Consider the following 23,903-nt stretch of genomic DNA (forward strand, 5'->3'; position numbering starts at 1 on the left):
GAAAATAAAAGACTCTTTATTTTCATCTTCTTTAGTGGCATAACTTTGGAAGGTCATGACTCTGAAAGGGAAAGGAAGAGATGATGTATAAGTAGCAAGATGTATTGAATCAAGAGCAATAAAGAAGAGGAGGTTTCCTGGTCCACAGATTATGATACCAGAATAAGAAATGCCAGGTCAGAAGCACATGCATTCTATGAATAAGGATGAAATTAGGATCAGATAAAGAGACTTACACATTTGGTCAAGAGGACTTGTAAACTGAAATTTGATGAAGTGGAAATGGCCTGATAAAACCATTGGGCTAGATGCATTAGTAACAGATGCCACTCAAATACATTTGAAATGGTAAGAACAAGTATGAAAGTACCCCCAGAAAAGTGCTCCCGCACAATGGAACTCTTCCTTTTTCCCACCCAAACCTGATATTCTCCAGGAATTTTGTACCTCCATAGGTGACCCTGCCATCAACCCAGCTCATCTAGCCAGACCCCTGGAACCAGCCTCAGGTCTTCCTTTCTGCCACCTCTCATATCCAACCTAACATTTGAAAGCTTCTGCTTTGGTCACATCAGCCACTTTATGGTTGCTTGAAAACTCTAGCTCTTTCCCATCCAGGCTTTTAAACATGCTGTTTCCTCAGTCTGAAATGTGTGTCCTCCAGTTCTTAACACTGATTTCAGCTCAGGTCACCTCGTCAGAGAAGCCTTCCCTAAACTCTTGATCTGAAGTAAACCCTCCTCTCCAGCCATTCCATCCCAAGATCCTGTTTATTTCCCTCATAGCATCATCAATTTTCTTTTCTCACTTACTTTGTGTATTTATCTGTTTGACATGTTTACTATCTGCCTTTTCCCCACTTGAATGGAAGTGCTGTGAAGGCCTAGCCTTTCTACTTGGGCTCCTGCTGAATCCCCAGTGGTTATCACAGTGTCTGACATATGGCAGGTATCAAGCAATACTGACTGAATGAATGGTTGAATGAATGACTCTTAGGGGAAAACTTCTGAGATAGCATCTCCAGTAACCTTAAGCAATTAACTTATGAACTCACATAGAATCTTTTGCATTTAACTCAACTTGTATCCCCTCAGATACTATGCAGGGCACTTCACAGGCGCTGGAGTTCAGAGAAGAACAGAACCTGGTGCTTGCCCTTACATTACACTCAGAACCCTGCTCTACACTTGTGTTTGAGCCTGATTCCCCTTAGGACACAGGGGATGTGTTCTTCAAGGGGAGAGGTCAGTCTTACTCTTTGCATCTTAGCACCCATGACATGCTGATTGCTCAGCTGACATGTACTGCATGAAGAAAGACAGAAGTGAGACTTGTGGCCTTAGATTTTTAAAGAATGTGCAGAGAAGAGGCAGGGAAAATATGGATTTATGATTTGATTTTGCCTCTTTAATCTGATGATGCTTGGGGGAACATCTGTTTTACCTGTTACCACGTGGACAAGAATAACAAAATCACAGGCCCAGAAGTACTTAGAGCAGATGATGGGATATTAAAAGAGGACAGAGAGAAAGCAGAACTACTTTGCTGCCATTCTTCTTTTATTACTAACTAGAAAGGATGGGAAAGACATGGTTAAAAAGCAACTAAAAAAAGAGAGTAACTCAAGAACAAGAAAAGACAGAGACAAAAAAGCAAGCAAGCAAGCAAGCATCAACTTGCTTTAAATGAGTTCTCAGAGGATACGACAGTTTTCTTCAAATAGCTATATAGAGAACTGTTGAGCGTAAGAGGGATCAACATTCTCATAGGCTGTTCTCTACAGTAGAAGCAGTAGCCATGAAAAGAAGTTACCAGAAAGTATAGTTAACTAACAATGAGGACAGTCCCCTGTAAAGTGGAGCTGTCCAGCAATGCAAAGGGCTGCCTGGTCATGGTTTTTAGATTATCTTCTTCTCAACATATCTGCATACAGTGCATTCACTCAGCTCTTTTTACTTAAAACAGTTATAAAAAACAATGTTTAGTAACTACTGAAGAAGGGAAAAGTATTGGAAGATCTTATTTCTAATCAATGTTGCCACCAACACTGGCTTAGAAGGAGATATGATATTTTAGCCAGTGGAAGCAAAGACTGACATTGTTGGTAAAAACCAGGCAGGAAGGATGGCTCAGAGCCACATGCACATCATCCCTCCCTCCTGCTTTAAGATAAAATTATGAGGAATAAAGACCTTTTAGGGCAAAATCAAAGTGAGGAAAGGGCAGTTATGTGGATCAAGGCAGTCATTCCTGAAAGCAGAGCAGTGTACTGGCTGTCTACACTTGTCCTGCACGCTACTCCATTGAGGCTACTTGCAAAGTCTGCAGGGGTGGGCCCTTTTTGTACAGCAAGCTCAGTACATTACCCTCATGGCTTCCTGAATGTGGTCCTGCCGAATCAGTTCTGCTGAGCAGTCCATGTACCACTTCAAACAGCGGATTAGCTCCCTAGGAAAAAGAACAGTTTAAGAAACCCCACTTTAATCCAAAAGCAATGCAGCCTAAAATATCTGCAGTCCTGAATTAGCCATATAGGAAATAATATACTGCTAATGATCTAGAATGGAGTGATGGATCCAATACGGCTGTGGAATCTTTAGATCATCCAAGACCAGACAACACTCCCTGTCCAAAAAGAGTTGCCACATTTCAATCAGCAATTATAATCATTCTTTCCCACTTTCCCTGACACACATTTTTTCTGATTACAAGAAAGTTTTCCCAAAGTCTGGGACTGGATGTGTGTTTTGTTTTGTTTTGTTTAAAACTGCTAAGTCTCCAGAATATAAAACAGACTCTGAATAAAGGTGTATAGTCCGGTGTGCCCCTCCTTGCCATCCCAATGATCTTATTTCCTTAGGACCAAGTCATCTGAGTGGAATGGGATTACAAGGTCAGAAGGCCTTCACGTTTACACGGCAAAAGAGTACACAGGGCAAGAGTGCAGGCCCTCATCAGATAACAGTTCGCATTTTAGGCCTATCAGTTTCTAGCTTTGCATCCTTGGGCAAGTTATTTGGGTCCTCTGTCCTCATTCTTTTCATTTAAAATATAGAGGAAACAACAGTACATCTCAAACTATGAATTCTAATGAGATGACACATGTAAAATATATAGCACAGTGCCTGCTCTCCAAAGTGACATCAAAGTGTCAGAGTTCCAGTGATTCCACAGCCTCAGAACCCTTCGGTTTTGTTTTCTAAACTTGTGCTGGGGCTACCCTGGTGGCGCAGTGGATAAGACTCCACGCTCCCAATGCAGAGCCTGGGTTCGATCCCTGGTCAGGGAACTAGATCCCACGTGCATGCCACAACTAAGGAGTCTACATGCCGCAACTAAGGAGCCCTCCAGCTGCAACTAAGACCTGGTGCAACCAAATAAATAAATAAATATTTTTTTAAAAAACTTGTGCTCATTCCATAGAATAATATGGTGACTTTAAAAATTGCTTTAATGGTTTTAGATAAGCTGTGAGTGTTTCCCATGTTTATTATTCACATTATCTCTTTTACTGACTATCTTTTTCTTTTCTTTGATATTTATTTGTCAGGACTATATTTAGCTATTCACATGTTTCTCACTGAAAAAGCAAGACATATTTTTAGCAGCTCTGCCATCATTTCTTAGAAGGAAAAGTATGACAACTATGTAATAAACTCTAGTTTAAAACATCAATGGAAAGCTAACATCTAACATCATACTCAATGGTAAAAGACTGAAATGTGTTCCTCTAAGATCAGAAACAAGGCAAGGATGCCTGCTTTTGCCACTTCTATTCAACGTATTAGTAGTGAAAGAGCAGTTGGGCAAGAAAAAGCAATAAAAGGCATCCAAATTGGAAAGGAAGAAGTAAAATTATCTTTGTTTGTAGCTAACATGATCTTGTATGTAGAAAAATCTAAAGAATCCACAAAAAACCCTGTTAGAACTAATAAATGAATTCAGCAACACTGCAACAAAATCAACATATATAAATCATTTGCTTTTCTATATACTAACAATAAACAATCAAAAAAGAAAATTAAGAAAACAATCCATTTACAGTAGCATCAAAAAAGAATAAAATACTTAGGAATAAAGTTAACCAAGGGGGTGAAAGACTTATACTTTGAAAACAAAACGTTGCTGAAAAAAAAAGAAAAAGAAATTAAAGAAGTTAATAATAAACGGAAAGACATCCACATTCATGGATTGGGAGACTTAATTTGGTTAAGATGTCAACACTATCCAAAGTGATCTACAAATTCAATGCAATCTCTATCAAAATCCCAATGACATTTCTTGCAGAAATAGAAAAATCCATCCTAAAGTTCATATGGAATCTCTAGGGACCCTAAATAGCCAAAACAATCTTGAAAAAGAAGAACAAAATTAGAGGATGCACACTTCCTGATTTCAAACGTCCTACAAAGCTACAAAGAGTAACTTTAACTTTGATTATAAAGACTAGTCAAAACAGGGTGGTACTGGCATAAAGACAGATACATACATCAACAGAATAAAACAGCCCAGGAATAAACCCTCATGTATACGGTCAAATGATTCTCATCATTAAATGGGAAAAGGATATTCTTTTTCTACAAATTGTATTGGGAAAACTAAATATCCACACACAAAAGAATAAAATTGGACTCTTATGTTGCACAATAAACAAAAATTAATTCAAAATTAATCAAATACCTAAATGTAAGAGCTAAAACTATAAAACTCTTAGACAAAAACATAGGAGAAAAGTTTCACGACATTGGATTCAGCAATCATTTCTTGGATAAGACATCAAAACATAGGCAATGAAAGAAAAATTAGATAAATTAAACTATATCAAAATTGAAGACTTCTGTGCATCAAAAGACACAATCAACAGATTAAAAAGGCAATGGGAGAAAATATTTGCAAATTATATCCCTGAAAATGGGTTAATATCCAGAATTACAGCTTAGCAACAAACAACCAAACAACCTGATTCAAAAATAGGCAAAGGACTTATAGATTTTTCTCCAAAGAAGATATATAAATGGTCAATAAGCACATGAAGAGATGCTCAACATCACTAATCATTAGGGAAATGCAAATCAAAACCACAAGATACCATCTCATACCCATTAGAAAGGCTACTATTAAAAAAAAAATACGAAAAAACCAGAAAGTAACAAGTATTGGCGAGAATGTGGAGATATTGGAACACTTGTGCATTACTGGTGGGAATGTAAAATGGTACAGCTGCTGTGGAAAATAGTATGGTGGTTCCTCAAAAAATTAAAAATAGGATTATCATATGATCTACCTATTCCATTTCTGGGTATATACCCAAAAGACTGGAAAGCAGGGTCTCTAAGAGATATTTGTATGCCCATGTTCATAGTAGCATTATTCACAATAGCTGAAAGGTGGATAAATATAGCCAAGTATTCATCAACAGATGAATGGATAAACAAAATGTGGTATATACATACAGTGGAACATTATTTAGAATAAAAGGAAGGAAATTCTGACACATGTTATGACATGGATGAACACTGAGGACATTATGGTAAGTGAAATAAGCCAGTCACAAGGAGACAAATATTGTATGATTCAATTTATATGAGGTCCTAGATTAGCAAATCCATAGACAGAAAGTATAATAGTGATTACACGAGGGCTGGGTGGTGGTGGGGGGAATGGGAAGTTATTGGTTAATGGGTACAGAGCTTCAGTTTTGCAAGATGAAAACAGTTCTGGAGATGAATGGTGGTGATGGTTGTACAAAAATGTAGATATACTTAATGCCACTGAGCTGTACACTTAAAAATGGTTAAGGGACTTCCCTCGTGGCCCAGTGGTTAAGAATCTGCCTGCCAATGCAGGGGACACGGGTTCAATCCCTGGTCTGGGAAGATCCCACATGCCACAGAGCAACTAAGCCCGAGTGCCACAACTACTGAGTCTGCGTGCCTAGAGCCTGTGCTTCGCAACAAGAGAAGCCACCGCAATGAGAAGCCGCACACCGCCACGGAGAGTAGCCCCCGCTCGCCACAACTACAGAAAGCCCACGTGCAGCAATGAAGACCCAATGCAACCAAAAATAAATAAATAAAATTGATTCTTTAAAAAAAAAAGAGAGAGGTTACCCTTATAAACAAAAAAAAATTGGTTAAGATGACACGTTTTATGCTATGTGTATTTTACCAGGGTTAAAAAATAAGTAAATGAAGTCTAAAAAAAAAGGTCTGCTGAACGAATGTTGGTGCCCTTTTAATGAATGTTCAAAGCCCGTCTTTCTAGTCAAACACAAGTCCTAATGATGGTGCCAAATGCAACTTACTTGTATGCCAGGGCTCCAGCAAAGTGCTTCTGGATGTATGTGTCCATTACAGGTCGGAAGTGGAAATATTTGATGTCTCGGAGCAGGTTGATGATGAATACCTGGTAGAGATGGAGGGTAGCAGAATTCATTGGAGGCCTCAAACCTATCCCCAGCAGGAAACAACTCTTGATTCTTCAAGGAATGGCAAACTGCTAGTGTTTTCTCCAGTGTTCCCAGTGAATGTAGGATTTCCATTCTATGTCTGTATTTCTGTCATGTTTGTTCTCTTCCTAACATCCCCAGCCTCCCATTCCAAACTTGGGACTCATTTGTCAATGCCAGTGTTACTTTGAGCTTCTCTCTTCACGAATGCTAGGTGGTTCAATATGGACCTAGGGAATGCAAAACAATACCTGTGTAGGTGGCATAAACACTAAGTTGTCTCAACAAACTTGGAAAAGAGAGAGAGAAAAATATTGTCCTCTAAGCCAAACCAGCCTATGAAAGGCTGTACCCTTTGGAAATGGGGTTGGCTGGCCAGGGAAACAAGGAAGAAGAAAAGCCAGAGAAGCAAACTTTGCAAGTACCATTCTAACTCTTGCCTCTGCTCCTCATCTATCAGGCAGACTCAGAGTATCTGGTTCTCCTTGAACATACAGCCCTCCTGTAGGACTGGATATATTCAACAAAATGCGCTGAACATCCAAATCACTGTCCTTTCACACTAAGCAACCTTCTGAGACTCTGGTTCTCAAACAACTGCATAGAGGGAGAGAGTGTGATGCTCCACCAGCACAAGTGAGTCTCTGCTTTTCCTGGTGGTTGTATCCTACTTTTGTAAGTGGAAAAACAGGCTGTCTTGTTTCCTATATTAGTCTCTGGGCCTTTTGTTGGTGTAGGTCACTATTTCAGGGGCTAGGAAACCCTGCAACTACAAAGTTGAAGTCCAGATTTGATCTTGTAGGGCTCTGCCTGGTAGGGTGATTGTTGGTCTTCCTTGGGTGACACTCCTCAGTTCCTTTTCTATTGGAAACATCTACATCTTGTACTGACTCACTCTAATAAATTGCTTTCCTTAGATTTAAAAAAAAATATGTGATGGGAATAATTAATAAAAATGAGGAAGGGTGAGACTTACCAAAGACTGAAACACCAACAGGCCATATTTCTCTGTATTATCATCCAAAATCACAAACAGCGTATCTAAGATGTCCTGTAGAAACTGCAACAGCATAAAAATCAGAGGGCTCAGGTCTTCGGACCTTGGACACATGTTCAAACTTCCATACACCAGTGAATTTATTTCCCAGTAAACAAAGTCAAAGATCTCCTAAGATCTCAAGCCACCACTTAAAAATAACCTAGTACCCCACCTCCATCTAGCCAAGAAATAACTAGGTGGACTTGGGGGTGTTTGCTTACAGCCCAAAGGGCCCTAAGAGAGACCTACAGAGGCTCTTCCTATTGGGTAAGTGCTAAATGTATAAGGAAAGAGCAATTACCTAAAAAACCTAGGATATCCATGGAGAACAGTAATTTTGAAATGAAGACAATCTAAGTGATTCCTTTTTTAAAAAAATTTTATTTATTTATTTATTTATTGGCTGCATTGGGTCTTCGTTGCTGTGTGCGGGCTTTCTCTAGTTGCAGTGAGTGGGGGCTACTCTGTTGTGGTGCGCGGGCTTCTCATTGCAGTGGCTTCTCTTGTTGTGGAGCACAGGCTCTAGGCGTGTGGGCTTCAGTAGTTGTGGCTCACGGGCTCTAGAGCTCAGGCTCAGTAGTTGTGGCTCACAGGCTTAGTTGCTCTGCGGCATGCGGGATCTTCCCGGACCAGGGCTCGAACCTGTGTCCCCTGCATTGGCAGTTGGATTCTTAATCACTGCACCACCAGGGAAGTCCCAATCTAAGTGATTCTGATGCCAAATCCATTTTGAGAAAAAGGGCTTACTTTCCTGGGTCCCCCAAAATTTGATAGTCCCTTGTTCTCCTCTATGGCCTAACTCTGTAGAGGACATTTGGATGAGGCTGTGGCAAGCTAGGCCTTAACTATAGAAACTATTCTTTGGTCTAGAGATTAGTATCCCAGGATAAGAGAGAATGCAGCTAATGAGGGCTGTCAAAGAGGGTAAAATATCTGGAGTCACCATTTTTTTTTGAGCACGTGCCTTTTTCTAAGATGCAAAAACCAAGAGAGAGAATAATAAACACTCACGGATGCTCCCAGTCTTTAAAAATCAAATCTAATATTCTGTTGGTCAAAATGCAATTTAATGATATAATGTTTACAACTTATTTCAAAACAATATAAGGTAGAAGGCATGGATGAGGAGTTTATGGGCAGGACTGACCATGGGCTGATGACAGTCAGGGGTAACTGATAGGATAGGTATATGTACGGTTATTTATTCTATTCTGTCAACTTTTTTTGGTATGTTTGAAATCTTACCAAAAAAGTAAAAATTAATTAAAATGCTAGCATAATCTCTTTAATTCTCTCTGGCTGGCTTGAGACAAATACTGATGCTAAAACCAGAAATCCTGGTAGGATGTTCTTTTGTCAGGAATGTAACAACTCAGCCTTAAAAGGATCACAGACTTTTCTTAATACCTGGTCTGTTTTACTGGTTAAATTTTTCATATGTTTAGAAGGAAAAAAATGCCCTGAGTATAAGGGCATTTATCTTAAGTTTCAAAAACTAGTATTAGCTTGTTTGTATAAAGAGTTCTTTTAAAAATTTATGATACTCTGATCAATTGATTAACACAAAATTCATACAAGACTTCATAAAAGTACAAAGCCATACACAGACTTTAAAATTATTCCTCATTTGGAGACACCATGTTGTGTATTATTGAGTCAATGGAGCTGTAAAATGAAAGTACAGACAGTGCAATGCTAATAGATTTGACACTTGCAATGATAGAGCCAAGAATGCTCACTGATAGACAAGTTGCCTTCTTGACATTTAATCTCTATCCTACACTTCATTGCCCTTGCTGATCACCAAAAGCACTTCCATTTTCCTCAGTTGAGTTCAGTCCATTGTGCAGAACCCACCTCCTGGGCTTTCACCATCAGGAAGTGCCTAGGAGTTTTCTTGAGCTAAAGACAGGTGGGCAAATACCTGGCTTCTACACACTGCGGAGAAGCCCTATGGAAAACAACTGGTGTCTGGTAGTGTTGCTGTCAGCCTGCTCAGGCCATTAGATAGGAAATGTCACTAAAGTACTTGAAAAAGCAATTGAGGAAGGCAGTAAGGAAGGGTCCCCTATTACGCACTCTAGTGAGAGACTGGGCAAAATCAACAGTTACAGTTAATGGAGAGTATTCAGAGTTCCTGTAGATAATCAAGAGAGTAGAGCCAAGAAGACATCAGGCTGGATTTGTGGTAAAGGTTTACAAAGTAAGGGAAGAGAGAGGAAGGGAGAGGAGACCTCAAGGCATGTGGGCAACAGCACACACGGGTTGTTTCTGAGAGGGTGTTTTTATCACTGCCCTTTAATTACCAGTTTGCTTTCTAGGAAGAAAAACAAGACAGAAAACAGGGCTTAAAACTTAAAGGTAGTTTCTAAAAGGTAATAAACCTGATGTGATACTTACATTAAAAAAGGAAGTTAAGAAAGAAAAATAGCTTTATTTCTACTCACCTAATTATATACCTCGAAAAATGGTCTTAGAGGCTTACTGGCAGAAATCAAGGGGAAGTGAGGCCTTCTGCCCAGATTCTTGCTCAGGTAGCATGTGTGAATTGTGTGAAGCCATACCTTAACAATTTCCTCCCCACTGACATGCCTCAGCCGCCCTAGGATGTCCATGATCCGGTCTGGAAAGGCCTTCCATTTCAGCAGAGCAAGGAGGTCCACTAGGAAGCAAGCCCAAAAGATGGTGAACCCTGGCTACGTCATGGACAAGCAAAGCCCAGACTTTCCCTGCCAAGGACAGGTGAGACCTAGAAGGACAGAAATAGCTACGAGCAGTATAACAGCCTCTGGAGTGCTGAGATAAAGGCTAAAGACACATCTGTAAAGTCTGAATGTCACTCAGGAGCTGCTAAAACCATGGAAAATCTCATAGGCTGCTATTGCCGAATGAGTCCTTCAATTTCACATGAAAAGAATTCCCTCACTGTGGCATGAAAAAGCAATAATTTGTCTCTTTTAACATGTATCAGCAACATGGACCAGCAAGTGAGAACAGTGGAGGGCACCACGCTGCAGGCACCATCACCTACCATTCTGGGTGAGTTTGGTGGAGGAGAGCTGTGTGGAAATGAAGAAAGACTCTTTGGTGCTGCGTTGGAAGATGAGGCTGGAGGGGATGTTAGGGCAGCCGTTATAGTCCTCTTTGCAGCAGGGCAGGCCCAGGTACAGAGCATGGTTGTTAAACGTGCTATTCTCATCACACTATAGGCAAAAGTAGAGAATACAGAATGTTTCTTGAACCATGCCACCCATAAAAAATCAGGTCCCAGGGAATTTCTGAGTTGATGTTTACTCTCATCTTCCTGAGGCTGGACCTTGGACCTCAGGTCCTCTTAGAAGAGTGCTTTCTAAGCACTTTAAAAGTGTTTTTCATTTCTTTCCCCAGAATGGCTCACATGCCTTTTAAAGAGAACATGGCGGGGCTCGTGGCCTCAACCTGGTACGCAGGCAACCTTGAGTGCCAGCTGACAGAACCCCAATCTCAAATAGCAGGTCTCCGAATGAACAAGCCAAGGCCGTAACAGCACAGAGGGGTTGGTAATAGATTTCCATGACTAGTGGAGTGTGAGGTGGAAAACAAAGGCCCTGCTGGCATTACTTATGAGAGGAAGCTCACCTCATTTAGAAGACAAAAGACTGCCCACAGCTGTCCTGCTGTCTCAACCAGCGCATTACCCTGGATCCTCTGGCCCGCTCAGTGAAAACCACCTAACTGAGAACCATGTGTGAGCGTGGTCTCAGCAGGGTGAGAGACAGCCAGGCTCTGTACCTTGTACACATAGAGCTCGTGGATATCATCTGAGAGGGTGGTGCCGTCGTCCCGCATCAGGGGTGAGAATGCAAAGCCAAAGAGTTTCTTTTCCCCTTTGTCCTTTGCTGCAATCAGAGCCAAGCATTAGTTGTTTTGCCACACACTTTGCTTTTTAACAGCAATTCCCTTTTGGCTTATCACCGATGTTCTTTACTTCTTTGTCCCTTACTTTGTTCATTAATTAGGTAGCAACCTGATGGCAAGAATGATGAGAAATGTACTAGACTGAGCTTCCATTCATATCCCAAGGTACATAGGCAACCTAGACTCAAATAGAAACTAAACTGCTAGTCTTGATAAACCAGGGGCTCTTTAAGAAGGAGTTTAATACATACAAAGGAAACCCCCAAAGAGGAATGACACTGGCAATTATCCAGCATCCAGGTCAGACACTACAACAGGCCAATACCAGATCCCATGTTTCTGAATCACTGTCCAAAGGACAGCCTCTGATGATATCCCATCTCTGAGTACACAACTCCTAATTTTCTTCCCCCAATAGTAAGAACTCTCTTACTTCTGTTACAGAGAGGAAAGAGTTATATTCATATCCTCAAAGGAATGTGGAGAGAAGTCTCACTCACTGGAACAGTGTCTGAACTCGAAGCGCAGGTGGGAGCCCCGGAACCGGTCAATGGGGATGGGCAATTTGATAATTTCTCCCCAGCGAGGACTATTACTGTGGTAGAGGACAAAGGAGTGGTAGGAACTCCTATTCGGCTCTCCTGAACCCAAGCTGATGCAATCCTGGAAGAGAGAAGCAAAGAAAGGTGCCATCTTCCTGGAGGGATCCCTTGGATTTCCATGTCACTAGGACATTTAATTTTCTCCTTTGTGCAGGTCTCATTTTCCCATCAGGCCAAATCTATAAGATGACTTAAATTCAGTACTTTTGGAAACAACTGTCTAGACAGTATAAGAAATGAGCAGTCACAATGCTCCTTGTTTTCCTTGGGGCAGAGGTAACCACACTCATTGCTTAATAAACTTGAGGGAAGCTGAGTGGGATCTGAATGGGATCTGAATCACTAAGGTAGGCTCTTCATCCTCATTAAGAAAGGAAACAACGAATTCACAGGAGAAGTCAACCGTGTATGGCACTTTCCAGATCAGAAAAATAATTAAATAATAATAAAATTAAATTTAAAAAATTAAATAATTAATTAAATAATAATAAAGTGGAGCTTGTTTTCTAATCTTTGGCCTAATGTTGCACTGGCATTTTAGGTTGCCCATGGCTGACTGTCCTTGGATATAAACAAGGTAGACCAGATTTAACTTGACCCCAGTTCCCAAATACTGCTGTGAAAATCCAGTCCCAGGCCCGCCAGGAAGCTGTGGACAATACAATCAGGAGCAGCTCCTTGTCCACACAGGGTGGCGTCAACAGCTGACAGCTCTGCTGACCTCAGCATTATTCATACAAACAATGAACATGCCTTAGTCCTTGAGGTGGGTTTTTAAAATGACACACAAATCATTGTTTCCACCACCATTTCAACATTACCTCCATTTCTTTCTAGGTTTGAGAGATGATTTTGACTAACTTTACCTTTTTCCTTCTGTAAAATATGGACAATCACTCCTGGTCTGCCTGCCTCATAGGCTGCCTCAAGGCTGTTGTCAACACACAGAAGCAAGGTTTGTAAAAGAGTGATTTGCCTTCTGCCAAGTGACATGCAAATAATGCCTTTTTATTTGCCAGGGACTTGACCATGACTGACTGAGGGAAAAACTGACATAATGACAGTAGAAAAACAGCACTCCAGGTCTTCTCTTTTAATGAAGAGTGACAGAGGATCCTTGTACTGCACTGGCTGGAAATCATCTTTTAGGGCCTGAGTCTGATGTTCCTTGCCACATAACTTGGTTAACAGCAAGTGGGTACCTAAGTTCCACCTCTTACTAAAGGGAAAATATAACTTTCCGTATTAGCTCAAGGAACAAAAAGCATGGGACCTAATAACAGTTACCAAAACTAGGCAGCTCGATGCTGGACAGGTGGCTGAAAAAGTAACATGTAGGACAGAACTAGAGGGAATAGGTCTAAATTAGAACAGGAAGGATTCAGGTCAGACACTAGGAAGAATTTCTAAAAAGGCTGTATGACACTGCAAGTCATTGTCAGAGCATACTGTAGAATTTCCTTGAAGAAAGGCTAAGGCAGAGAAGAATGCATATGGGGTGATTTGAGTTCAGCTCCTCCTGAAGAGGATGGGTCTCTGGACAAAGTCCACAAAAGCACTAAAATTATTACAGGATTGGCCTCCATTCCAAACTGACTGGCAAACTTTACCTTCAAGATTTCTCCATCTGCGTAAAGCACATACATGGTCACTTCAATATTCTTCTGTACACTCTTTCCCCCTCTCTCGAAGTCCCCCTTCTCCAGGGTTAGGTACAGGTCATTGCGGATATCACCTGTGGGGAAAGAAATGTCATGTCTTCATGACCGCAGAAGCCACTCTGCCCCATGTGCATGGAGGACAAGGCTAGCATCTGGATCCTCCAGGGTTCAGGTGGGTGCTCAGGGCATTCCAAGCTTGGTTAATAACAATGGACATTCTACCAATATCAGTGCAGCAGTACCCAGGTTGGTTAGTCGTGTGCTCTCTAAGTCTGAATCTTAAAGGTGTTCACCACAGCTTGTCTAGGGTGGGAAAAGGCAGATTGCAGGTGTCTGCTCAGTCTCTCTCCCCTCCAGGAGAATAGCTGTAATCTAAGTCCCCCAGAGAGGAAAGATTTTAGAATCAACAGGAATAACACTTATTTTAATCATGTCTATGTCTTAACTACTAATCCCTCCTCCTTTCCCTCAAAAAAAAAACCAACAAAAAAAATCATTTCTCTTTTTTTTTCTTGGTTTTCTTTTTGCAACCCTCAATCCTTCTGAGTCTGACTAGAGGATAAAGTAGTTCTTCCTTCTGGAGGCTCACCTCCAAATCCCATTCCCTGCTGGAGTGTCAGTCAGAGGTCACTGGACTGTCAGTTTTTCTTCTTTTTGTAGCAAGTGCTCTGGGAGCAGGTGACTCTCCAAAAGCACAGGTGCCAAAGGACTGGGGCGACAGACTGTTGTACTCTTGTTGCTTCTGCGTGCTCTGACTCTAGCCCATGCAGCCCATACCTACTGCTTGAGACTGGGCAGCAGTAGCTCAAACTGCAAGTCTGAAATGACCTAAGTCTCAAATGCCTTTTTTAAGGGGGGATGGAATTGTCTGTTCATGTATAAAAGGAGCTTATTTAGGCTGCTCTAAGCTTCTAAACCCATAAAATGACGAATTTTACTTAACACAAACTAAAGAAGGGCTTTTGACTTTCCAAAAAAAATAGTAAAGGCCGTGGGAAAAAAAATCTTCAAAGGACGAAAATGACAAAGGAAACCAGGTAAGGCCAAAGTGAAGACGTGTTAGCAGCCTGAAGAAATCAACTAAAAATTAATGGAACAATTAATTAACTTGCAAAGCAAGCCAATTCAGAAGCCAGAAATTCTTTCTCCTTCAGTTTTTAGAAAAACTGGCACATCTAAATCTGTTCATTACTTGGAATCACAATGACATAAGTCTTTGTTTTTGGTTAGCAACTGAGCTTTCTGGTTTGGTCAGATACACGATGACTGACGGCTCCTTTTCTGCACTGCCCACCTCTCTAACTGTGGAAGTGTCCGAGTGTCTCTTACACGTGAAACAGTGATAGACCAGGACTGGCATATATCTTGGGCTTTGAGGGTCTTCATTACCAGACCTTCTATTCTTCAGGTCGCCTTCCTACTGTAGGAGTGCAATCATGGTTATTTGGTCACATAATACTCTCAAAACACTTTGACCCAAGTGGGGAAGAGCAGTCCCTGAGAAACAATTATTCTCTGAAAGCGCAGAGAACTTTCTCTAATGTGTGAAAGCTATTTCCCCAAACAAATAACCCTGAGCCTACCATGAAGGGAAGAGGAAAATGTGTTCTTGAAAATCACACACAAATGCAACTGCTGGGTAGGTGGGACAGACTTCAGGGTGTCCATCCTTGCAGTCCATATACACTTTCCTCTTGGGTTGAGCAGAACCTCTCCTTTGAATTTTGATGAGTTTGACACTTTAATCTTCCTCTTTCGGACATCCCTGCTTGGGCCCTCCTAGCAGGTCATGAAAACAGCACTCGGGTGTGTAGGTAGGGTGGGGAAGACTAGCAGAAGGAGAAGGAAAACTCATATTCATTAGTTTGCTACCGCCAGGACAGAGGCTGAATAAAATCAGCCCTGAAAGTAAAATTCAAAATGAACTGGGAACTTTACTATGGGTTAATGCCATTATAATGGGATAAATCAGAGTTGGTTACACCTTAAATTTTTAACAACTGGAACAGACACCTCAGAGCTTTCTCCTGATAAAAGCCTTTTAGTTACACATTAGCTTTTCTATGGAATTTAAATAATTATTCAATTTCTAGGACAATTTGGCATAAAGTGAATAGTCTAGAGAATTTTAATATCTAAAGAACAGGTGCTTTGTTTAAAATTACTGTGGTATAAATCAGCACTTTCTGGCAGTTATTCTCAAGATAATTCACGTGACTTTTAAAACAAATGTTGGCTACCAGCAATAGTAGTCTAGCTTGTACAAACATATAAATGTCTGTGGCTCTGTACAAAAGTTAACCATGTTATAATAAGTATGTCCCTAAATGGAACATTTCAAACTTTTCCTAGCAATATATGATATAAAATACTAATACTAAATTGGGTATTGTCTTGGAGATTGACAATGACAGAATTTGGTCTGTTTTGGTTTTATAGAGTGAGCTCATAGCTTCTGGGCAGCTCCTCCAGGGTATTTTAAACCAAAATGCCTATTTCAAATGGAAGGACTGAGCTAGATATTCCTACAATTTTCATTCTTTTAAAATTTTCTATTTAAACAGAACGCTTTGGTGATCGTCTAGCTGAGAAAATTTATAAATACAAGCAACTGTACCTTCTGGGTTACACACTGAAGCAGCTTGATTTAATCAGATCTTTGCTCTTTATTTAGAGAACAGACCTGCCTAGACCAAGGTTGTTCTCAGTCTGAATAGGTATCAGCCTGCCTTACGGGTTGCAATTTTGCAAATTATGGTCTCAGTTTTGAAAGCAGCATTTTAATAGTTAATGGTGCTGGGGCCTTCTTGTCAAAAGCTCTCTGGAGGATCATTTAAATTGAGCTCTCCACTAATTCTCAAGGAACTAGAAGAAACAAATGTGAAAAGCTCCAGAATGTAATGACCCAGGCCTGCCTTACAGAGAGCTTCCCAGGGTCCCTGCTCTTCAGCTATCCTTATTGTATGTTACATGTTCACAAAGCCTTCAAGTGGAATCGTGCCTCTGGGTTAAGGTACTGTCTCCAGGAGGCTCATGTAAACTTTAGCACCAATGGCCAAGAAATATTACCAAGAGAGGGATGAGGACAGGCACCTTATCATAAGAATGGGAAAGAGAAGTCCTGAACAGTGGTTTCTGTGGTTAGTCTGAAGACCACTCCCTGCTGACTGTATTTGAATCACCTAGGGAGCTTGTTAAAATTAGATTTCTAATATTCACCCTTTGAGATTCTAGTGGGTCTTGGGTGGGCTTGTGTACTTGTATTTTTTAAAAAATCGTCAGGTAATTCTGATGCTCTCCAGGGTTTAACATCAAGGGACTATAAAGTGGGGGTCTGCTGTGAAGAACACTAGTGAAGTCTGGCTGAGGGTGGGGGGCTGGGCACCTCTTAGGCAGCATGGAGGAATGCTGGGATGGGTATGGAAGGGGGAGGCTTTTCCACGGGGAGTGGGAGTGCGTATTGTTGAGGGCAGCCCTGACTCCATTTGTTAGGTGTCCTCTGCTTCCTAAGGTTGGCAGAGCCTCTAACAGCATCAGCAATGCCTTACATGTCTGAATGCTTAGTGCTCAGTTGACATGCAACAGAGTTTCTTGAATGGGAAGATGAATGAATGAGGTTGTTCTTGTAAGAGGGCTTCAGAATAAATAATCTTTGTCCCTTTCACAGTTTCACGCAGCAGCCAGTGACAGCTGTTGGTATAGCTGCATGTCAGAGAACTAGGGACTTAAGAGTAGGCAGAGGTTGGCAAACTTTTTCTCTAAGAGGTCAGATATTAAGTATCTTAGGCTTTGTAGGTCACATAGGTCTCTGTCACATGTTCTTTGTTTTCACAACCCTTTTAAAATGTAAAAAACCATTCTTAGCTGGTAGGTAGTACAAAAACAGGCTGCTGGATTTGGCCTATGGGCTATAGTTTGCTGATACCTGAATTAGAGTGTTCAAGTGTCAAGAGCACCATCACTACACTGCAACTACACATCAAAAATCCAGATTCCTAGAAGTCTACAATAAACAGCTGCTGGGAAGGAGCAAGGTAATGAACTTGAGGCCATCTTATTGCGTCAGGGATTGGCGTGAAACATTCTGGGGTCCTTAGAGAGTGATAGGTCTTAGAAGGAAACAGTGCTTTTCAGTTACCAGTAATCTCAGAGGGCTGGGGAGCACTGTGACAGAGATGCATCCAGCAGAGAGAAAAGTGCATGCTTCAGTGGCCAGGTCTGATCATCCAAAGACCTGAATCCTAGCATGACTTTGGAGAAACAGCTCACAACGTGTTTGCAGGTCTCTTCTGAAAGCAGTCTCTGTAGAGGTTTCAGAATCTTCAAGGTCCAGCTCAGGCACCAGAGCATCTGTTAGCAAGATAATCTCTTGCCAGACACTCCAGCCTTACTTGAAGTTTTGGGGCCACATAGGTCCAGCAGGTGTAGAATTCTATGCCAGGAGAAATGGTCCAGGACAGCCTACACAGGTTTGGGCACTAAGTCTTTGATTAATAAATAAATAAATAAATAAACTTGGCTACGTTGGGTCTTCACTGCTGTGCGTGGGCTTTCTCTAGTTGTGGTGAGTGGGGACTACTCTTCATTGCGGTGTGCAGGCTTCTCATTGTGGTGGCTTCTCTTGTTGTGGAGCACGGGCTTCAGTAGTTGCAGCTCTCGGGCTTCAGTAGTTGTGGTTCGCAGGCTCTAGAGTGCAGGCTCAGTAGCTGTGGCGCACGGGCTCAGCTGCTCCGTGGCATGTGGGACCTTCCCAGACCAGGGCTTGAACCCATGTCCCCTGCACTGGCAGGTGGATTCTTAACCACTGTGCCACCAGGGAAGTCCCTGGGCACTAAGACTTGCTTGGATTCTTTATTATATTCATGTTCCTTCTGTATAAATTACTCACACCACATGTGTGGAGGCTCTAGGTTCAAGGATAACAGTATTAAATACATTATTTAGGCCTTGTCTAATTCTAGATAGGATTAGGAAGAGCTTCTGTGGATAGTGCTTTCTTTTCCTTAAGACCATGTAAAACTAGAACTAACTTTCTCCCAGCAGACACAGCAGCCTGCTTGGGATGGTGCCAATTCTGTCTCTTGGCAGAATAGGAGTCTCCTGACAGCATTCATGGAGATGTGGAGATGTTAACTACCATTTAATATGGACACTTTCAGACACATGACCAATGCTTTATGTTGTAGTAATTCTTATTCTGAGGAAGAAACTAAAAAAAGACTCTCGGGAGGATTTCTTTAGTATCCAGGAAAGACAGGTTCCTTATTTTTCTAACCATGTCTTCAGTGTCAATACTTCTGGTTTCTTTTGCTACAAAGTCAGTGATGTTCTTTGCTCTAACAGGATGACAGGAATGGGCATAGTGTGACATCACTGTATATGATTATTTCTTTCTTGGATCAGGGATGTGATGATCTTTCAACCTGTTGTGGGACCAGATGTGATTATTCCTAAACCCTCCCTTAGAGATACTGCCAAAGCTTCATTTGACACTCAGACTGACCACAGTCCTATGAATCTACTTGTGGTAAATACTTTCATCACTCTGCTGAGAAGAGCTTTTCTTTCAAAAGTTGTGTCTCTTTCAAAAGTCATGAGATGTGTCCAGCAGAGTTGAAAAGAGCAGCTTTCTGCCTTTCTGATTTTTTGTAGCTTGGGATAAGCACTACTCATTTTCTTTTCAATGGGAGTAGCTGATCCGTCTCATAAAAATCCTTTCCTGTATCTATTCACCTAGGGCTATTTAAGGTTTTCTAAACATTCCAACATGTCCTTAGTTTTCTCTGATCTTAATGAACACCCTAAGTAATACACAGTCTCTAGGCTAGGCTGGTAGCTTCTCTAATGTCTTGTCAGTTATCCCAAAAGGTGAGGCTGATGAAGGATTAATAATGTAAATGACACCCCACCCCACTACTGCAACATAACATTCCATGAAACAAATGAAGATGGAAACAAAGCAGGCAAAAGCAGACAGGACACACAAAAGCAGGAACTTACACCCAACTATCTTCATCTCTGCACCAGAAAGAAAGGGGCAAGAATGAAGGGACAGCACAGAGAGAAACAAGAACAATTAAGACAAACAGGAAAAGAGAGAAAAAAAAAAAAAAAACATCACTTGCAGGTTGGTGATGAAGCATGCACTTTTTTTCAGGGGTCAAAGCAAAGGACAGAGTGTATTTTTGAGCACAAGGGCAAGAGTCAGGGGGCCCCCTAGAGGGCTGCCATGCCAGCATAGCTGCCTTCTAAAGGGCAAGGTCAGGGCAACCCAGAGAGGAGCTTGTGCCAGGTCTGACTCAGGGAAGGGCAAAGCATCCCTAAAGCAGAGTACTCTCTAGGGCATAGTTCTCAAAGCGGGTCCAAAACCAGCAGCATCACCGTCCCTTGAGAGCCTGTGAGGGATACAAATTCTCAGGTCCCATCCCAATCCTACTGTCTCAGAAACTCTTGGGTTAGGCTTAGCAATCTGTGTTTTTCCAAGCCCTGCAGGTGATTCTGATACATACTAAAGTTAGAGAACTACTGCTTTAGGAAAAACTTGGCCATCAGCTAGAACATACTAAATCAAAGGGCAGATTTCTTCTGACAAGAGAGAAGCTCATTTAACTAACATGAAACTTGGCCCATTAACGCCCACAGTAAAGGATAACCTTAAAAATTCAAGGTTTATAAAACAAGTTAAAAAATTTATTGCCCACAGTAAAGGGTAACCTTAAAAATTCAAGGTTTATAAAACAAGTTAAAAAATTTATTTCCCACAGGGGCATGACAGAGCTCTGTATTCCTACTGACTCCAGGGAACAGACTCTCCAGGAAGCTAACAGTTAGAGAACTACACAGAAGCTGGTGGCACATCTCTGCTGGCTTAGATGTGGTCTGGAGAAGGGTACAGACCATTCTTGAGCAAGTGGTTTTAAATCATTCCTTTCAGTTTACAGTCTTTTGGCAGACAGTTTTCTTTAAAAGTTTTATTTTGGCTAATTCTGACAAGTGAGTCACAGAAAACAATGTTAACTTCAACATTCACCTCATTCACCTGAAACACCTGCCCTGCTCCAATATTTCCTCTCCAGTTTCTTGAAAAAAAATCTAAGGAGCAAAAGTGTGCAATAGAGTTATTAGCTTTCATACGCAACTAAAATGAGTTTGGAGGGAAGGAGGAAATACCCATAGAAATATGGTGACAAACCAACAAAAGTCTGTTAAGTGCTCAGTTTCAAAGTAAGGTTTAAATTCCTGCATCTGTTTATTCTTCTATAATCTTGGATGACATTTCCTGGGTTGATGTGCCTTCTCTGTGACCTCCCAGGACACCAGCAATGGCAGACTTGCCTCCTGCTCACCACCATGGGTCATGAGCACAGCTGGATGGCTGTGTAGTCAGGGCCTCAGCTGTGGCAAAGAGTAGGACATCTCCTGTTCACACCAGTCACATGGTGTATGTGTACATACTCATGGAAAGCAATAGGAGACCATCAGAAAGACCTTTTTTGAAATGGTATGTTAGATACTGGTGTGGTTATAACTTGTCTAAATGCTGAAACTCAGAGCTGTAAGCTCTGTCAATATGCTTTGACAAGGACCTATCTGGGCCATCTGACAAAAAGGACCTCTCCAAATTAGTATCTGGTGGTTTCTGCCAAATGCTGGTAGTTTCACAATAAGAATCACAGTATACGAATAATTCTAATTTTCCCATTTACTCTAATTTCTCAGACTTAAGTGTTGAAATGCTCACAGTTACTAACGTAATTTATTTCCTTGTTCATTTCTCATATGACCATACATCAAGAAGTTGCAACTTCTTGTAACTCGGTCACACCAGGACTGTGAGGGCTGAGGGATTGCTGCAGCCCAAGTACAATACTTCCACAGGTGACGAGTGGACCAGCTGCAGGTGGAGGGGTGACCTCACTTAGGGACTTCTTGCCACAGACATGGTTTCCCAAGACAGGCTGACCACAATTTAAGACACTGCTGCACACTTTTCCTGCTGCTCCAGCAGGACCTGCAGGGCTAGCCCTATCCCCTTGCCCAAGGATGGAAAACCTACTCTGATGATATCTTGGGGTGCATTAAGGGGGCTGTCAGTTGTTAGTGCACAGTCCTGAGAGTGGCCATCTATGCAAAAAATTATTTCCTCAGGGGGAGGAAAGGTAAAGGAGAGGACAGATGCATAAAGGACTACTTCCTGCCTGTGAATCAATCCTTACTTTCAGCTCCAGCACTCAGTACTTCAAGGGCAGACAACACAGCGAAGAGCACACTCACGGCCCCAGTTTGGACATCCCAGGATTGCCAGCATCTCTGCCTTATAGGGCAAATCATACAATGATCCCTTAGCTGCCCAAAGGAGGGGAACTCCCCTTAAACTCAGCTTGCCTCACCAATGATACTGATACTGCTTATTTCCACGGTCATGTCTAACATTCTCAGAAATCCTTTATAAACCTGTGTGCCAATGATACAAAGAGATGCAGAGTGCTCCACAAAAAGACCTCTTTCCATAGATGAGGTTTGGATACTGCAACTCCTGAAATTAAAGTTTGCTTAAAAATTTTTGACTGAAGCTTGCTCCTTTCTAGTCTCTGCTCACTTTGTTTTGATTCTGTGACTGTGTGAAGGCTAAGAGGAAGGAAATGTCCAATCTTAGACAAACAAGTTCTTAAAAGAGAGAAAGAACTTTAAGTACATCTTTTAGAATATATGACTCTATATCATGAGCCTGGATACCTAATTAAAATAAGATCACCAGAACAATTTTGGTAACCACTAATTATTTCTTCAGTGACATGTTGCCAAGAAGCCAGGGACTATGCCTGGGCTCTTCTTTTCCTGATTACCAGGGTCATAGAGGGCTGAGGAACATGTCGGGACAGGATGGGAGAAACATCCTGTGGAGGACATCACCTCTACAGTAGTCAGATGGGGGCCTTTCATAAGCATGAAGTCTCCTAAGTATTTAAAGATAAACACAGAATTGATTAGGAATTGATTAAATGGCCTAGGACTCCCATACAAAAGACCCTCCTGTGTGCATGAGCAGGAGACGAAGGCTGTCACAGCAGCTTGCTCTGCATTCACAGTGTCTATGGAGAGAGAACGAAGGCAACAGAAAACAAGTCTGGGCGTAACGTGGGAAGTTGGAGGGCAGCTGGAATCCATCACACAGGCCTTCTCTATACTCAGGCCATACTCTCCTCTGGGTATGTGCTGGCAAATATTTCCAACAAGAGGATTTTACAGCACCAGGAAGAACTCAAAATAGGTGATATTTAGAGTGGTCACAATCAGTTTAGTCTAGCCTGGCTCTTTTAAACAAAGGCAAATAAACTTTTAGCAGAACATTAAAACTCAGGGAGGGTGGGAGGGAGACACAAGAGGGAGGAGATATGGGGATATATGTATATGTATAGCTGATTCACTTTGTTATAAAGTAGAAACTAACACACTATATATTTTTTTTTTGCGGGGGGTACGTGGGCCTCTCACTGTTGTGGCCTCTCCCGTTGCGGAGCACAGGCTCCGGACGCGCAGGCTCAGTGGCCATGGCTCACGGGCCCAGCCGCTCCACGGCATGTGGGATCTTCCCGGACCGGGGCACGAACCCATGTCCCCTGCATCGGCAGGCGGACTCTCAACCACTGCGCCACCAGGGAAGCCCCTGACACACTATTGTAAAGCAATTATACTCCAATAAAGATGTTAAAAAAAATAAAATAAAATCACATCACTAAAAAAAAACAAAACAAAACTCATTGGAAAAGGTAGGGCTACTCTTCCCATAATTCATCCAGACAAACAGCAATTTACTTGTTCTGCTTTCCCTCTCCTTGTTCCCATCTTCTCTGGTTATCAGACCACCTGCCATCCATCGGAGCCATGCCTCTACCCTTCCCTCACTCCCTACAGCCCCCTTGGTTCTGATGGCCTGTTTGGATCCACTTCTCTAGCTTGGCCTGCATCCCCCTGACCAGGAAGCATGAACTTGAGATTGACTTGCTGGAACCACACTTGAGAGTCAATGCATTCCCACTTTCTGCCCTGGCTCTCCATCAGGAATTAGATGAAAGGAGTTAGACAATTTCTGAGAAACTGGCCAGATAGTACTATTCACAGTGCCTAACTTATACCATTTGCCTGACCCATTTTTCTGATACATTATGGTATTTTCATTATAATTCATTTTTCTGATACAAATATATCTGCTATTCCTACATGAACTGAACTGGGATTCATTGACACTACAGGCA

General features: G+C 41.7%; 1 protein-coding gene across 5 annotated transcripts in view; it reads right to left on the bottom strand.

Annotated features, from left to right (window-relative positions):
* The window catches only part of DOCK3 (dedicator of cytokinesis 3), a 404,100-nt gene that overhangs the window by 72,531 nt on the left and 307,666 nt on the right, over nucleotides 1–23,903 (bottom strand). For all 5 annotated transcript variants that reach the window (XM_082638633.1, XM_082638632.1, XM_082638631.1 and 2 more), the window contains 8 exons: nucleotides 13,597–13,721; nucleotides 11,885–12,047; nucleotides 11,259–11,365; nucleotides 10,519–10,690; nucleotides 10,052–10,149; nucleotides 7,425–7,508; nucleotides 6,305–6,405; nucleotides 2,367–2,448 (listed from right to left, as the gene is read on the bottom strand). In XM_082638633.1, the coding sequence (XP_082494759.1) occupies nucleotides 2,367–2,448; nucleotides 6,305–6,405; nucleotides 7,425–7,508; nucleotides 10,052–10,149; nucleotides 10,519–10,690; nucleotides 11,259–11,365; nucleotides 11,885–12,047; nucleotides 13,597–13,721 (932 nt within the window). The remainder of the gene's footprint in view (nucleotides 1–2,366; nucleotides 2,449–6,304; nucleotides 6,406–7,424; nucleotides 7,509–10,051; nucleotides 10,150–10,518; nucleotides 10,691–11,258; nucleotides 11,366–11,884; nucleotides 12,048–13,596; nucleotides 13,722–23,903) is intronic.

The sequence above is a fragment of the Mesoplodon mirus genome, assembly GCF_964341445.2.
Source record: "Mesoplodon mirus genome assembly, chromosome: 12".
NCBI classification, from domain to species: Eukaryota; Metazoa; Chordata; class Mammalia; order Artiodactyla; family Ziphiidae; genus Mesoplodon; species Mesoplodon mirus.